The sequence below is a fragment of the Protopterus annectens genome, chromosome 7.part0 (genome assembly GCF_019279795.1).
Source record: "Protopterus annectens isolate FY-2018-M chromosome 7.part0, PAN1.0, whole genome shotgun sequence".
Lineage (NCBI taxonomy): Eukaryota > Metazoa > Chordata > Ceratodontiformes > Protopteridae > Protopterus > Protopterus annectens.
The window spans coordinates 621,466,324-621,484,663 of record NC_056739.1 but is presented as its reverse complement, the minus strand read 5'-3'; the positions used below and the strand labels follow the sequence as shown (position 1 = coordinate 621,484,663).

The following is an 18,340-nucleotide window of genomic DNA, read 5'->3' as shown; positions in this document are numbered from 1 at the left end:
GGCTTGCATGAATCTAACTACTGTTTGACATTTGCCCTTCTAAATTGGATGATCAGATCTACTTCTATTCAAAAATAATATTTTTCCCTCTAAGTTACCTGTTAAGCAGATAATATAGATGTGCTTTCTTAAGTCAGATATCTCAGTTCCAGGTTAGTAATGCTGTCTAATCGCATACTTTTTTTTTTTCTTCAGAAGGTGTAATATTTTTTTTTTGTGTCTGATCCACAATAGTACAAAGCTTATGCTCCTTTAACTAATCTGTATTAGTTTGACTGCCTTCAGTGAGTGAGATGATTGTCTATTGACTAAAATTAAATGTTACCCAAAATGGCTACTTTAGCTTTCTTAGTGTTTCGAGCTTTTTGCTAAGTAAGTTTGTAAATACCCTTCTGCCCTTTTGGAACTTTCATAACCAAGTGCTAGGCTAGCCCTTGCTGACCATTTTAAGCCTAGCCAGTTTCCCTTTTTATGCTGGAAATAACCATTTCCATTTGGTTATAGATTGACCTTATCCATCCTGTGGTTGATAATTACGTATTACTCCTAATGAGAATAACTGGGGTCATACCATTGATAATTTGAGGGGAGCCATGCATGGGAAATAGAATTTAGGAGCTGCCTGTGTCCATTAGTAATACAGGGGCAGTCCTGGGGTAAATGTTCTGTTTCCCATCTGTAGAGCTAAGTTTTGCTTGAATATGAACAGGTATGAACTTTGTGGATGGGGGAAGTCTGTTCCACAACAGCAGTATTCTCTATACCTGTCTCTCCAAACCATTCTCTTGATGTTGCAGAAGAGGTTTAGAACCCTAGACTGAATATTTCTTATGACATTTGATTTGATGATGTGCAATAAATACATCAGTAATGAGTGAGAGGATGCCTTGTATGCCAGACACAGGCCACCTCTTAGCAGTCTGTAGGAGACTGACTGTAGTGACAGACTTTGAGTTGTTTAGGCTTTTTATCCTTTTAGTTGGGTATCTCTCTGGGTGTTCCAGTTGCATCTGTCTGGACATGAAAGGGGGAAATTACATTTTATGAATGGCTTAATGGGGGCTGAGTAAAGGGAGATAATGACACCCCTAGATCTAGACACAATTCAAGATTATTTTTAATCTTTGCGACCGAGATTAATTGGTAGATAAATCATGGTGGTTTAATAATGTTTTTTTATAGTTCATTTAATTTAGACATGTCTTTTGTGATTAGTAAAAATGTAAAGCTGTCTAGTACTGGTAATGTATGCATCCTTACATTTACATTACCTGCTGTCATCCAGTTTGAGTTAGAGGTCCCCAAAAATCTAGCCAGACTACAGGTAGAGGCAAGAGCAAACAATGGATGGGAAAGCATGGCCTTGTGACACACACAGACACACACACACTTTGATGCACTGTAGCATTGCCAGTCAACCTGACAGCATATTTCTGGAGTTATAGGAGGGATTAGCAAACACAGGTGGAAATTTATACATACAAGGCAAACATGCAGACTTCACTGAGATGTCCCAGCTGAAAAACATACTGTGAGACTTGAAATCTAACCACTGCAACACTGTGCTAATTTGTGTGGTACAAAATGTTTTGATTTATTTTTTTTTTTTTTTTTTTTTTTTTTTTTTTAGCTCCATGTCTCATAAATAAGTCTGGTCTGCACTAAGATCTATGTACACTTGCTGATAGATATCCTTCCATGTTATCTCTGTCCATGAAATGAACAGTGATCTGTATGCCCATGATTTATAGGCATTGTGAGGTCATGAGTTTTGGGTGAAATACACTTAATAAATGCTACTGAAAATTCCTTAATTGTCAGTGATTTATATTTATATATGGTGAAGATTAGTTTGAATACATCCTGTCAGTTATGAGCCTTGGGAAGCAACGGAACCAGTTTGATATGTTGTAATCAAAGTTCTAGCAGATTTTGAATAACATTAAACAAGTCATTGCTATAATGTATATTTTGTGATTTGTTGCAACTGAGTACCTCCGATAAGTGTGTGTGTTGGGGGTGAGACTTGTACAGTTATGTAAGGTAATGCAAGAACTAATTTAGAAAATCTGTTGCAAAGAAATGGTTTTGAAAATGTTCCACTCCGTCTCCAACTTATGATTCCATTTAGCAGCAAATAAAAAAGACAAAGCTGCATATTTTAAAATGCTTTCCTTAAAAAATGCTGATGCAAAACCAAGTTATCTACCATTTCACTAAGTCTAATACATATAAGCTAGATTTAATAAGTAAAAATAATAGAGATACTGTTTTTTGTTTTCCCTGCTATATTTTTTGAAAAAATCATATTTCTTCATATTAAAACCATCACAGTATAAAAAATATTTATAGAAATATCTTGCATAAGCTCCCAGTTACATATTTTGCACAGTCTCACAAGTATTCATCCTGATACCATAATCTTTTTCTTTGATGCTATTAAATTATTGCATATACCCCCTTTTGTTGGGGATTCTCCTTTTCAAATACAACGTAAACATTTGAAGTTATAATTGTACGTTATTAAGCAGATGATGATGGCCTTTTCTTGTATCGTACAGTAAAATGGGTACACCTTACTAAAAGAGAATACAGCCTTTTTTCCTTACACTGTATGTTCACAATTTCCTAATGTTTTCATCATTTGCATATTCCAATCAGTCACATTATTACTTTTAAAATCAAAAAAAACGCTCACGTGTTATTCCACTTCCCACAAAACGTACTGTTGCTAAGAAGAAAAAAGATTATTACTTTTGCCTTAAATATTTCAATTTTTAAACCCATCACACAGTGATGGTTATCTGTAACAGGTCTATCTACCCAGCATCTTCATATCCTACTATCAATGTACAGATAAGTGTGCCTGTCGCACAGTTTTACTGTAGGACAAATCCTAATGAATTCAAATGATCAAATATGAAGACTTTTTGATACCACAAAATGAGCTTTAAAAATCCAGTTTGATTATTTTGCAAAATTAAAAAAAAACTAGCTCCTCTGCTTAAACTGTTGAAGTTGTAAATCGAGATGCCTACCCTCTTACCTTCATAGGTAGGTACCAGGCTATTGGCCCTAGGGCCTATATAAGCCTAGCCAAAAAGGTACGCTGGCTTTCGCCACCCAAGAAAATTGTTTTCCTGTGCCTCTGTCGAGCAGAGCCACAGAGGTGATTCCTTGGGGTGAATTTCCTATTTCCCATCCAATCATCAAGATTTTTCGTGAAGAGTGCTAACGAGGAGCTTTGTTTGATATAGATAGGTAGTTTGTTCCAGAGTATGGGAAGTGTCTGGGACAGGAATCTATCCCTCCAGCATGTTCTGTTTATTGTAGTGACAAGGTTTAGATCCCTAGAGTGTGTATCTTGGAGGGATTTGGATTTCTTTAAGTGGAACATGTCCAACAGCTCTGGGTTTGACATAGCTTTGTATGTTAGGCAGAGAACGCCTCTTGAGTAGGCGATATGCGATGGAGTAAAGCTGGAGTTTTTTGAGACGGTCTGTTAGGGCATCTGTTTGAGGCAGATAATCCTCTTGTTGAGGTATATCTGCGGCCTTTCCAGTTGTTGTAGATGTTTTGTGAGGTACATGCCAAAAGGGGCATTGTACTCTATAATGGGTCTAATGAGTGACGAGTAGAGGGGAACAATGACCTCTTTTTTCCTGGATGAGAAACCTTTTGTGATGAGGTGTGCCACGTAGAAGGATTTCCTGACTACTGTGACAATGTGATTATCAAAGGAGAGACTGCTGTCCACCTGTGTCCCAAGGTCTCTTATCACACTTTCGGTGTTAAGTAGACTACCACCTATGTGGTAGCTCATGGGTACAGAGTTTTTACCAAAGGGGATGACAGTGCACTTTTTGGCATTGAGCTTGAGGCCATTGCTTTGACACCAGCCATCTGTCTCCATGATGCCCTTTTGTAGGATGTCCACATCGTTAGGAGTTTCGATTATGGCTCCTAGTTTGCAGTCTTCTGTGAACTTCATTAGCCAAAGACCTTCTGTGTTAGCCTGTACTTCAGAAAAGTAGATACCAAACAGGGAGAGGACCCAGGACTGAACCCTGTGGTACTCCACTTGTCACTGGTCTGAAGTCAGATTTGGAGACTGCTGCTTTCCCAGTGTGGGTTCTGTCAGTGAGTCAGTTGGAAACCCATCTAGTGACATAGAGATTTGTACCTAGTTTAGTGAGTTTATCTATAATTCCAGAGTGGGGGATTATGTCAAAAGCCTTGCCAAGATCTAGATAAGCTGTGTGAACCACCTTACCCTCGTCTACGGCTTTGGTGACTGCTTCAAAGAAGTCTATCAAGTTTAGGAGAAATGATCTGCCTTTTACAAACCCAGACTGGGAGGAGTTCAGAGTTTGGAGATTACCAATGTCTTTGTGTATAAGATCCGGGATGATACATTCCATGGCCTTGCAGACCAGGCTCGTAGGCTAATGGGGCAGTAGTTCCCAGGGTCCGTGGTGGCTCCCCCTTTGTGGAGTGGGATAACCGCCGCTGTGCGCCATTAAGTGGGCACAAAGCCTAAGGTGAGGCTATGATTGAACATGGTGCCAGTTCATTCAGCAGTTCATGTAGAACGCAGCCTGGATGTTGTCAGGTCCCATGGATGCTGTGTTCTTGGCTTTGGAGAGTGTGGTTTTTACCTGTGCAGCCATGAGTGCAGGAACTTTGCATTCTTCTGGTATAGAGATGGGCCCTTTAGGGGGTGAGAGGGGGATAAAGTTACCACTGAACCTATCTGCCAGGATGTTGGCAGTATCAGTTGGTTCTGTATATTTAGTGCCATTGTGCTGTAACTCAGAGCAGATCTGAGTGTTGCCATTGAGATTCTTGACATAGCTATAGAATGCTTTGTGGTTGTCTTTAGAATCAGTGGCGATTTTTGTTTTCGTAACTAGCTTAGGAGGATTTTATGAAGGGTCTCCACTTATTACTGAGGCTGACCAGGGAGTTCCTCCAATCATGGGATTGTACTCTCTTTTGCAACAGTTTCTTCTGTTGTAGAGTTTGTTTATGGCAGGGGACCACCAGATTGGCTTCCTTTTTTGGAGGATAGCATCTTGGTTCTGTTAGGAATAGCACGAGGTTCTGTTAGGGATAGCACGATCCATGCACTTGTGTAAGTGCTTATAAAGTGCATTTGTGTAGGATTCAGCAGTCGTACCTCTATTATCCATCTGCATGGGTGTCGTGAAGTTTGCCACTTCTGTCTTAAGAAGCGTCAAGTTGGCTTTGGAGAATTTTTTTATGGTGGTTTCCCTAATGGGGGTAGGGGTGGGATGTGGATGTCTAGGGTGATTAGCTTGTGGTCGGATCTGACCAACGAGGAATTGACCTCTGGTGTAGAACACCACCCATGTTAGTAATGACCAGGTCTAGGATATTGCTACCTCTGGTGGGGGTGTGGATAAGTTGATCCAAGGCATTGGAATTTATGAATTCCAGAAAACGTTGAGCAAAAGAGTCGGTACATGAGTAATTTTCCCATTTAATGGTGGGTAATTGAAATCTGGGTTGTACCCTAATATTTTCCAGTGTATCAAGAAATGACGAGTGGGATTCCTTGGGCATGGTGGGAGATCTGTAGCAAGTTACAATTTGGATTGTGGTCTTGCCCAGAGTTAGTTGCAGTTGGATAATCTCGGATGCATTATGCTGAGCAGCTAGCTTGGAGTTGTGGATGTACTTGATGAATATGGACATGCCTCCGCCTTTAATGTTTCGGTCCAGGTTAGATGGCCAAAAGGTGTGATATGATTATAGCCTGGTAATGCAGGGGTGCTCTCGGGAGCCTTGAACCAGGTCTCTGTCTCTGCACAGATGTCGATATTCTCCATTTTAAGGACTGACTCAAGTGAATGCATTTTGAGGTTTAGACTTCTAGCATTGAGTAGCATTACCCTCAGAGTTTGCTTGCTTGTACCTGTTAAGGTGGTGAATTTGTCATTTGAACTTTGCCTAAAAAAAGGCACTATAGGGGTGGCAAGAGGCTTTAGCCAGTATCTGGAATCCCAAGGGCAACAGGTGCAGGCCATCTCTGGCAAAGCATCGTGGTCTGTCGATCATGTCATCCCAGGCAGACAGATACTGGATCCCCTTAGAAGGACACCAGAATCTTAGCCAATTGTTGAAGTCAGTATAATGCGGCAAGCACTTCCCTATCTCCCAAACAGCTTCCTTTTGTTATGTTTGTTTACTTCTCCCATAGTCCCTTATAACTTCTGTCTCTCTAATATATGCTGTTAGCTTTGGGTGAAACAATTATTGCAAGGAGTTTTTGTTTAGGAGACACTGCGAGCATGACACTGTAACATTTTTTTAGCATTATTAAAAGTAAGCGTTCCATTTGTAGAAAACACTTTCAATTCTGCAGGGAAAGTCATCCTGTATTTCATGTTATGTCACTTAATTTCCCTGGGAGCATCCGTAAACTGAAATGTCGCATCTGAATAATCATGATCGATGTGGACTGTTTGATCCGAACAATCATGGTCGATCTGTGCTGTTCGATCTGAATAATCATGAGGAATGTGTCTTTGCGATCTGAATAATCATGATCGATGTGCACTATTCAATCTGAATAATCATGATCGATGTGCGCTGTTCGATGTGGATAATCACAATCAAAGTGCACTTTTCGATCTGAGTAATCATGATCGATGTGAGCTGTTCGATCTGAATAATCATGATCGATGTGAGCTGTTCGATCTGAATAATCATAATCAATGTGCGTTGTTTGACCCACAACAGTAATTTTTCTCCTTGGTTGCCACACCTTTTCTTGTTTCATATGTCAGTACAAACTGAAAGAAAATAGTTAGGTTGGTCATATATTCTCCTAGACACAATTAGTAGAAACTGACATACTTTTCAATTCCTATGGATAATTTTGCAAAGCCTGCCCACTATTCCATCTTCATTTTCTCAAACTACAGCAAATTTGCACCTTTTGCTCTTAAACCCCCCACCAGTCTCCTGTTCTTTATACAGGCCTTATCCTTCACTGTAATCACTTGCTGATCCACATTTTGTGCTTGACCACTTTAGTTCTTCTAGTGTGTTTCTTAGATTAGTCAGCTAGTGCTTGATATATGTTATGACTTCCTGTAGGGAGTGTAGGATCTTCATGTCATCAACCCCTGTGACTTGCAGATTTCTGGTACAATTTGCCAGAAGTTTAGATTATGTACCATAAGCCAGACATCATCCTTTCCATACCCTTTATGTCTTTTAATATTCATTTGATTAATTTTTTATGCCTCTTAGGATGCCCTGTGAGATGCTTTGTTTAGCATTCCATGCCATGCTGTAAAGCGCAAACCTCTTCATAGTTCCCTACACTTCCACAAAACAAATGGCTTAATAAACATTTGAACTATAGATTTAAATCTCCATTAACAAGTAAGTTCGGTATGCTGGTGCAGAAAAGTATTACTTAGTGCTTCCTCCTTCTCTCTCTGGAATGTTTGATTGCATATAAAACCAAGGGATACCCGATGTTCTTTTTTAGCAAATCTTGATGGGTGGATGGGTTGCCATAAAATCATGTTGTGTTTGGCTTGTTTTATCCTCCAGGAGATTGGAAGTACACTATGAGGGTAAGTATTAGAGAGGTGATATGGACCTTGGCCTTACTCTGCTTTGTAAGCTCCATGAGTCTGAGGAATGTTGCTGTGGTGGTCCTTTATAATCATTGGTCATTTTTCCTTTGAATTCTGAGTCTGAACTAATGTTACCATTTTTTCCTGCCATAATTCAAAGGGCAGATTCTTCACCCTTAGTTGTAGTAAGTCACATTGAGCAGCCTTACAAACTCACAAAAACTAACTAACCACAGTAGAGAAAGCAGCCATGCCCTTGGGAGAGAAGTGAACTCTTCCACCACTGCAGCATTTCACTCTTCCTGTTATATTAGTTTTACATTTTTAACTGCAGCATCTAGCCCTCCGTTTGGTGTCCAACTTAGATGTGCTCATTGTTCATAGGTTCATACTAGGCTATCTGCCCTAGAGCATTTATAAGCCTAGCCAAAGTGTGTTTGGCTTTCGCCACCCATTTTAAAACAATTTTGCTATGCCCTTTTTCGAGGTTAGTATACTGTGCCTCTGTCTAACAATGACACAGAAGTGATAACCCGGGGTAAACCTATGATCTCCCATCCACTCATCAAGATTCCTCTTGAAGAGAGTCAATGAGGGGCTCTGCCTAACCTGGACTGGGATTTTATTCCAGAGTGAAAGGGAGCCTCTGGGTTATGAATCTGTCCCTCCAGCATGTCCTATTTATTTCAGTGCTGAGGTTCAAGTCTCTCAATCGCGTAGCTCGATGGGATTTGGATTTTCTGAGGTGCAGCATGTCCATTAATTCCGGGTTGGACATGCTCTGAGCAAGGCGGTATGCCACTGCGTAGAGCTGGAGTTTCTTTAACTGGGCAGCATATGGCATCTGTTTGAGCCCTTTGATCCTCTTGGTGAGGTACTTTTGGGGTCTTTCTAGTTGCTGCAGGTGTCTGGTAAGGTCCATCCCAAAAGGGGCATTGTACTGAATTATGGGCCTGATGAGGGATGAGTAAAGAGTCACGATGACCTCCCGTGATCTAGATGTGAATCCCTTCATGATTAGGTGGGCTATATAAAATGTTTTTCTAACCACTTTGGGCACATGGTTGTCAAATGAGGAAATTGCTATCAACTTGGGTCCCCAGGTCCCTAATTACTTCTTCCATACTTAATGGATTACCACTTGTGTGGTAATTTGTGGGCACTTTGTTTTTCCAAAGGGGATGACTATGCACTTTTTGGCGTTTAGCTTGAGGCCATGGCTCTAGCACCAGTTGTCTGTTTCTATGAGGCCCTTTTGGAGGATGCTTGTGTCGGCTGGAGAGTCGATTATGGCGCCCAGTTTGCAGTCATCTGTGAACTTGGTCAGCCACAGTCCTTCTGTGTTGGCCTGTACCTCTGAGAAATACATACTGAACAAGAGAGGTCCCAGGACTGAGCATTGTGGGATGCCACTTGTAACTGGTTTGGAGTCTGACATGGCTCCAGCAATTCTAACCATGTGGGTTCTGTCCTTCAGCCAGTTTGCAACCCATCTAGTGACATAGGGGTTTATATTTAAGCTGGTGAGCTTATCTATAATGCCCGAGTGGGGTATTGTATCAAAGGCTTTTGCGAGGTCCAGGTAGGCTGTGTGGACCACCTTCCCCTTGTCAATGGCCTTGGTGACTGTTTCAAAGGAATCGACCAGGTTTAAGAGGCAGGATCTGCCCTTAACAAAGCCAAACTGGGTAGGATCCAGTGTCTGTAGGACCCCAATATCATTATTTATAAGGTCCATGATGATCCTTTCCATAGCTTTGCAGACCAAGCTAGTCAGGCTTATGGGACGATAGTTTCCAGGATCCGTTGAGGCATTGTGTGTGTGTGAAGGGGACAGCTGGTCCTTCTGAAGGCAACATATTAAAACTAGATTTTTTTCAATACTAGCAAATACTGTTGCAAACTCTCATGCAAATCCAAAGGAAATTTGCTTAAATAAAACTAATTAAAAAATATTTCCTAGGTGCAGTAGTGCACAGGTAGAAGCTCCTATTGTCTTCATGGGCACCATGTTCCATTTGTTTTTTTTTTTCCTTTTGCATCAGATCTCCCAGTATCTGAGGCAGTTTGATTATGGCATGAAGTCTCCTTATGCACCACAGCAGTTCTGTGTTCCTCAAACACTCCCATTCTTTCAGCCATTAATGCTTACATATTATACTCTATTTTGGCACAGTGTTTAGTCAAATAAATAAAAGTATTGCTTATGGAAAGTTGTATAGCTTGTAAGTTATAACCAAATGCATTTCCTTGAAGGTTGTAAACTAAACAGGAAACTTGGCTAAGAATCATAGGATCATAAGAGGGTACTAGGCTAAAGGCCCTAGGGCCCTTACAAGCCTAGCCAAGTTCAACTCTTTTTTTTTTTTTTTTTTCCCCAAACATCTTTATTGAATTATCGTTTGTGACAGGGGCAAATTTACATTCATATAAAAGTACTCAAACTATATTAACATAATAAACACATATATAGCTATGTATCATGTAACCTAAGCAATATTCCATAAATTATTCAATTCCTAACTTTTTTTTAAATAAGAAACATCTTCATTAAACCATCACCTACACAAGCAATCATACACTTACATAAATGAAAATAAACCACACCAACACAATCCTAGTCACAAGCATTTTACGTCACAAACTATACTGACACACAGCCAGTTGTCGACATTATACATCACTTATAATCTACCCAATCTTTCTCACTCCGACATTAAATAGCTCATTCAAGGCCTGCTGCCTTTTATGCCTCATTTTCTCTTGTATGTATTGCTCCCACAATTCCCATTTTTTTCCTGTGTAGTTTGCTCCTCCCCTCTTCAAAAGATTTCAGTTCCAGTTGTTTTCTCTCTGTTACTATATTCACTATTTTCTCTCTGTTACTATATTCACTGTTTCCAGTATAGTTAGTTTAGATTTTGATTTCTATTTTCTAGTAATTGCTTTTAATGCCACGGTGGTGGTGCTGCGGTAGCATTGTCGCCTCACAGTAAGACGCTGTCCGGTTCGATTCTCAGCTAGAGCGTCATCTGTGTGGAGACATGCGTGAATGGGCGTACCTTCGTTGAAGGTTGTGCGTCAGGGCTGGTAACTTGGCACGTAAAAATCAACTACCAATCATTAGCGGACCAGCGTTCTGCTGTGGCGACCCCTAACCGGGAAAAGCCAAAAGACGCAAACAAATTTTCTAGTAATTGCTTTTGGTTCCCATTATTAGACACAGCAAGGCCTTACCACGTCCAAGTAATTCCAATTCTGTATCATAGCTCAGAAAAATTATCTCTCTTATCAGACCAATCTGCCCTCCCAGCATCTCTGACAGTGCATCCTGCAGGGAATCCTTAAAGTCTGCCAACTCACCGCAGTCCCAGAAAATATGTTCCCAATTGCCTCTTTATTCCCTTTCACACCTCCAACATTTACTGTCTACTTTGGGTTTAAAAATATCTATGTAAACATTTCCAGGCAAAAATCCTAAATCTTTTAGATTTTGTTGCATATTTGGGAGACATATATATATTCTCCCATTGTTTCTTTATAAATTGCTTATCCAGTCTCTCTTCCCAATCCTTTCTAACCTCCTCTGATTGATTCTTATACTTATCGTGCAATATTTTATATGCTCTACTGATTTGCCATTTTTTAATGGCAGCTTCTATTATAGATTCTGTTAAAAACTCTACCATTGCTGGTCTTTTGTTTAGCCCCCCCCCCCCGTTTCTTTCTCTGATATCAGTCCCTGATAGGGAAGGCAATCTTGCAAACCTGCAGTCCAAATAAATTTGGCATCTTCCCATTCTGTCATCTTTCCCTCTTTAGTTATTTGCTCCAAATACCTTGGTTCCTTTGCTAGTTTTCTCCAATAAATTCCTCCCCCTCTAACCTGTTGTCTCTATTCCTAATTGCAGTCCTCCCTTTCAGCAGAATCTCCTTTCTCCATTCCTGTTGTTCTCCTTAAAGGACTTCATCCAAAATTCCAGTCTTTGTTTCTTGAGCTTACCAGTGTTTCATAATCATCCCTTTCCAATTTGAATTGTAGTTTTCTGCTTGTGCTATGTATAGGAGTCTTAACTGTGTAGCTCTGAAATACCCCTTCAAATTGGGTTATCCCAATGTGCCCTATTCTATTGGAAGAATCAGCATATCCCACTTGACTCTTGCCACCTTCCCTTCCCAGATAAAGTCCTTCAACTCTTTATTTATTGCTACCCACAACTTCTCCTCTGGTTGAGAAAAATATGTCTGACCTGTGTGTAACACTTAAAGGGACTAAAAACATTTTAACTGCTTTTTTCTTACTACCCATATCCATATAACAAAGCTTCCATTTTTGTCAGTTTTTGTATTATCTTTGGTTTATTCTTTTCCCACATATCCTTAGCTGCCACACTAGAATAATTTTTAATCCATACTCCTAATTATTTCATTTTTATTATGTCCCCAAAATATGGGTATTCCTGAAGCAGTTCATGTGTGGGTACATAATGTACAGCTATTGCCTTTGTTTTAGCTTCATTAATTGTGTATCCTGAAAAGGTTTGAAACTGTCTCATAATGTTCCACAACAGTGTAATTGTCATTTTCTGGTTTCGTCAGATACAAAATAATATCTGCAAATAAAGCCAGCTTTTCTTTACTACCATACCATTTGTATCCTTGAATTTCTAAGTCCCTTATTTTCTTTGCCAAAGGTTCTAAATATAATAGAGATAATAAAGGGGAAAGAGGACAACCTTGCCTGTTTCCTCTGCTCAAGCAGAAATTATCAGAGAGGATCCCACCCACTTTAATTTTCACATCTGATCCCCCATATATTCTGCTAATCAACCTTTGAATTTTTTCAGTAAATGCAAATACTTCCATTGCCCTGCTCATAAAGTCCCAGCTTACTCTATCAAATCCTTTCTCTGTATTAGGACCCACCAACAACAATGGTATTTTCTTACATTCTGCTTCCCTCTGGATCATCAGTGTTCTGTTAATGTTGTCAAATGTTTGCCTCCCTGCCACAAAACCACATTGATCCATATATGTCAGTTTTCACATTACTTTTGCCATTCTTTTAACAGTTATAGACATGAACACTTTATAATCATGGTTTAGCATTGAAATATGCCTGTATGAAGCTGGATCTGATGGACCCTTACCCTCTTTAGGTGTTACAGCTACCACTGCTTTCTTCTAGGATGGTGGTACTTCTCCTCTTAAGATACTGTTAAACAAAACTTCCAGATCTTTATCAGTTTTTTTCCTCCTGGCTTCCAAGCTCCCACAGGAATACCATCTATTTCTGGGGACTTTGCTGCAGATTGGTTATACATAAAACATTTTATCTCATCTCCTCCTCCTATCCTGTTAGAAATTGAACCTCATCTACCTCAAAACACAGCATATTTAATTCTTCCATAAACATTTCCATTTGTATATTTTCTTGATTTTCAGATTTCTGTTTTATAGAGACTCTCATAGAATTTCTGAAATGTTTCTAATACCTCTACAGGTTCACTTGTTACGTTCTTTGTTATAGGTTCCTTAAGTTTGTTGACAACCCTTTCTACTTTCTTTTGCCTGAGTCGTTGTGTTAAAAGTTTTTGTGCTCTAGTGTTGTCAAAAAACAGTTGCGTAATAGTCTTTTTAAGCTTGTGCATATTATTGAAGTAATCCCTTATTTTCTGCCTAGCATTCTGCAGTTGATCCTCCTCTTTTTCTTTAAGATTCCTCCTATTTTGTAATACTTTCACATTTGTCAACCCCTTTAAATAATTCTTGTTACTTCTTAACCATGGCTCCCTTTCTTTTATTTCCACAGAGTTTTTAAACTCTACCTTAATTTTTTTCCCACTCCCTAGCTATATTTTCAGAAGAAATTTCTATCCTTTCTAACAGCACCTGAATAATCTCCACTACCCATTCTTTAAATTCCTCTCTTTTCAACAGATAGTTGGTAAAGCACCAAAGTCTCATTTTTATTTCATTACCCTGTGTTTTTATTTTAGCTGCTATTGGTGCATGATCTGAAATAGCGAATGGGTGGGTGTCAAGACCTTCAATTAAATGCACATGTTTCTGTGAAATGTAAATTCTGTCCAGCCTAGCCCAGTTTTTATATCTTGGGGAATAATATATAAATTCACTCTGAACTCCTTTTACTGAATTTACATCTTCCATGCCAAATACTTCGATAAATTTCTTCAAATATCTACCCTCCTTTGTTATATTTTTCCTTCTGAGTCCCCCAGACACATCTTCACCTCTGCAAATTAAGTTCCAGTCCCCATCTATAAATATTCCTTGATAAAAACTGATTATTTCTCCCAGAATTTTCTTAAGATCCATTACAGAAGTTTTAGGTGGAATGTAAATACAAGCCAGTAGCCCCTTAACAGTACAGATATACCATTATTATATTTTTTTATCTTCTGTCAGTATTGGAGCTCCTCTTGCAATTAATATAAGTACTCCTGTTGTTTCTTTGTCCCGGGTATTCTGCTGAATAGTCATTTTGAAAACCTTTCTTTATCAAATTCACATGTTCAGTTCTTTCCAAGTACGTGTCCTGTAACATAGCTATTTGCACTCTACATATTTTAGTATAGTTCAGTACTGTTTCCGTTTGTATTGATTTTTGAGACCATTTACATTGAAAGACATGAAAGAAAACATAATTATATTAAAAAGTTATTATTCCCACCTTTTATGTACATCACCTTTTTTGTTAAATGCCTAGTTCCATCTTTTGTGTTACATGCACACACTGTTTGGTAGGTTGAACTTTTGTACAGTTTCTTGTCATATACATTTCAGCCTATGTTAACACCTTATAAAACTTTTGTTTAATGAAAGCCCTCAAAAAAAAAAAAACAGTGCCCCCTAAAACCTATTAACTTAATACACAAAACTATGTATACCTTCAAATATTGAAGTGTTACCCTCCTAATAGGAACAAAAGTCCCAGACTTACAGCCACACTCACAGACTTTAGCTAACCTAATAGAAATGTCATCCATGCTAAGACACATGGTGCAACCTGTGCTGCTACTAAGTGCTGATTGGTTTATCTTACCTTTATAGCTCTACCAGCTGGGAAAACCCATGAAAGCTTTCAGAGAACATTATCTCTTAGCAGATTTCTCTTATTTTTTCTTAGCCAGTCACTCTCCACTAGACTGTAGCCAGTTTATCTTCCTCAGATTGTCTCCATGGAGACCGTAGTACCAGTCAGCCAGTTTCTCTTTATCAGATTGTTTCCATGGAAACATGAAGACCTGCTGCAGAATTTGTACTGTGTTTACATGCATTTGCTAGAAAAAAGCCTCATAATATTCAATGTTCTTTTTCATTTACTTGCTCTGTTTTAAAACTTGCTAATAAATCAGTCTAGGGTCTTTAATCCAGTCATTTCCCCATGCAAGAATGAGAAAAGGCAGATTATTTTTTTCTTTTATCATGCTTTTAAACAGTTTTGTATACATTGCAGTACCTACACGTATTAAAAATGAACATCAAAAGAGAGAGCGAAGGGAGGAAGAAAAGAAAAAAATAGCAGCACCTGTTTACAATCCCCATTACACTTAAAATAACTGAAATAATGACTTTATAGCATGTAAAGAAAAATGCATGCCACAAAACTGGTACTATTTAAAAAATCTTTACTTACAGTTAGCTTTCTCCCTCCTCTTGTCCTCCCCAAAGCACTTTTCCAAACGCTAATGACATGAAGTAGGGCATATGCTTTAGAGGTCCCCACAAGTTCAATAAACTGAAAAAGTCCAGTATTTCCAGATTTTCTTATTTTGTCATATTTCACAACTCTAATTATTGCATTGTAATCCCATATTAGGTTGTTGGTTTTATTACTGTTCATCTCCAAAATCCTGTCTCTGCTTCATTTCCAGTATACTCTCAATTCTTCTAGTCAACTTTATTGCTCCCTTCCTTCTCTCCAACATTTTCCATTGAAAAAATTTGAAAAGGTTTCACAGATACAGTCTCTCTATGGTCTTTATTTCCAGAAGAACAACAAGCAGAATCTCCTTCTGTTTCACAGCTTACTTTTGTTGGACAAACTTTTGTATTTCCTCCTTAGCATGTACTTAATCAGAAAATGATTTTGTCCCCCAGGTAAGAATACCTTGAAGATAGCTGGGTACAGCGGTTTCAGTCTCACACCTGCATCTGGAAATTCCCTGAATAGTAGAATAAATTTGCTCCTCTTTTGTCTGGTGTGCAATGAGTAATTATTCTCCACAAACACTACTGTCTCCCACTTTTAGTGCATTGTACTTTTGCCACAAATTTGTCAATTTACTCCTACTGGTAGGATTACATCGTTACTGTTAAAGGTTTAAGTTGCTTTGTTATAGCCAGGGTTTGGAGCAGAGACACAGTGTGCCCTTTGAACTAACAACTCCTGCTGTGGAATACCAGTCCAGTTGCTTATTTATGCTTTCATAAAGTGAATGCAGTCTGTTCCTTCCAGATTCTCTAGTATAGCTGAAAATCTCAGGTTTTCCCTATGTGCTCTGTCCTCTGATTCTATTATTTTTTGAAACATCTCTTCCAGAGCACTCTCCTATTCAGCCAGCCTTTTCTTCATTTCGACATCTGATTTTTGCAGCTTTATCATCCCATCTGAATATCTGTTTAAAGCTTTTTCCATTGTTTGCTGCCTTTTATTGTTTGTGTTGATATACTCCATCAGTATTAGTTTAACCAGTCTGTATACAGTTGTCTTATATCTTCCTGTAGGTTAATGGAAGTCATTTGCATTGCTTTTTGCTGAACAGTTGCAGAACTCTCACCAGTCAGTGTTTCTTCCTCACTTTTTGTAGTTGATTTTTTCTAGGTCTTCTTTACTTCTTTATTGTTGGCATCCAGGCAGTGCACTTAGTAGCCAGTTACTGAAACTTACCCATAACACAAGTCTTCTGGCCTTCTCTGATGAGTTTCAATTTTCAAACTGGGAGGACTAGAAATAAGCTGTTACTCAATGTGCAGCCATCTTGGGTGTTCCAGCCAAGTTCAACCCTTGTTCCCTGTAGGGCCTAGAGATACGGTCAATGTTTACACGCTGATCTAAATCAGCACCAACTGCCCTTATCCAAGAGGATCACATGTGAAACCCTATGGGGTGAATTTGTGATTTCCGATCCAATCATCCTCCAAGTTGCACTTAATAGGTTCAGTGAGGGGCTCCGTTTAAACGCGAACTGGAAGTTTACTCCAAAGGAGAGGCACTGTGAGACATATCTGTCTCTCCAGCAAGTCTTGTTGATGTCACAGGCTAGGTTACAGTCCCTAGAGTGAGTGAATTCTGTACCATTTAATTTGTGTGCCACGTGTCCATTAAGATAGCATCAGAGTTTGCTCTGTATACAAGGCACAGGTCACCTCTGAGTAGTCTGTACAATACAGAGTATAGTGACAGTGATTTCAGTCTGTCCACATATATGTGCTGAAACCCTGAATTTTCTTTGTGAGAAAACTTGTGCGGTCTCTCCAGTTGTTGCAGATGCCTGGTAAGATATATACCAAAGGGAGCATTGTACTCTTACTAATGGCCTGATGAGTACAGGGGGGTTATAACCTCTTTTGTTTTGGAAGCTATGTTCTTACTTGGGAGGTAAGCAGTGCAGAAGGCCTTTATAACCACTGTGGAGACATGGTGAGCAAAGGTAAGATTGCTGTCAACCTGTGTGCCCAAATCTTTCACCATTGATTTAGAGATTAGGGTGGTGGTGTTATTATGGTAATCTGCAGGAACATTGTCCTTGCCAAAGAGGAGGGGTTCATCTTTTTGGTTTTTGAGTTTAAATCCATGACTTTACACCAATCATTGGTTTGAGTAAGCCGTTCCTGTAGAATGTTGACATCATTTGGAAACTCAATGACTCCTCCCAATTTGTAGTCATCAGTTCTTCATATGGCCAAAATATCTGTGAAAACTCCCAGCATGTTTTATCTAATTTAATAATAAGTTGTAAATTAATAAAATGACATAAACAAATGGCTCTTTTTTAAAAACATGAATAAAAATCTTCTCTGGAGCCAGGGAATGTTTTTCTGCTTGTTTTAATACAAAGCTGTTTGCCTGTGTCATTTTCTTATTTCACAGATATTGTATAGTAGTTATTGGACTATTTTATCTTCTTTGTAATTTATTGTTACTGTTGTTGAATTAATTATTGGATCAACACATTCTTTATTAGTCATTTAATGTACATTGGGTGTGTAGGTATGGCGATTTCTTGTCCTTAAGCACTGAATTGTTATTTATTGTAATACTGACCATTTCATATAATGTAGTGCTTTTAGCTCCTTTTCAAATGGGATGACTTTTCTGTAATTTCTTTATTAGTTGTCTGCATGCCATTTTACTATTGTTTACATATCAGGATTTTTTATTCCAGAGAACATCCTAGCTAAGGGGTCCATTTGTTAAGAATTGGTGGTGTATATGATAAAAGTAATTTCTCATCTTAACTTCAGTTTTGAAGGGTATTCATCATTTGACAACCATGTAACTCTTTAATGCTATACATCATTATCTTTAGAATTGTGTTTAGAACTTTTAAATGGGTTTTCTGTTTTCTACAGATAAAGAATCATTTTACGATCCCATTCATTGTCTACAAACTTGTATTAAGTTTGCGACTGATGGAACCAATTGGAGTTTTAAGGCCAGGGGAAGAGTTTCATGTGCCCTTGGAAGCGTACAGGTA

At 38.8% G+C, this 18,340-nt stretch overlaps 1 protein-coding gene across 1 annotated transcript in view; it reads left to right on the top strand.

Moving 5' to 3' along the window:
* The window catches only part of VPS13C (vacuolar protein sorting 13 homolog C), a 6,956,796-nt gene that overhangs the window by 4,746,053 nt on the left and 2,192,403 nt on the right, over positions 1-18,340 (top strand). The window contains exon 59 of the mRNA XM_044076309.1: positions 18,216-18,337. Within this exon, the coding sequence (XP_043932244.1) occupies positions 18,216-18,337 (122 nt within the window). The remainder of the gene's footprint in view (positions 1-18,215; positions 18,338-18,340) is intronic.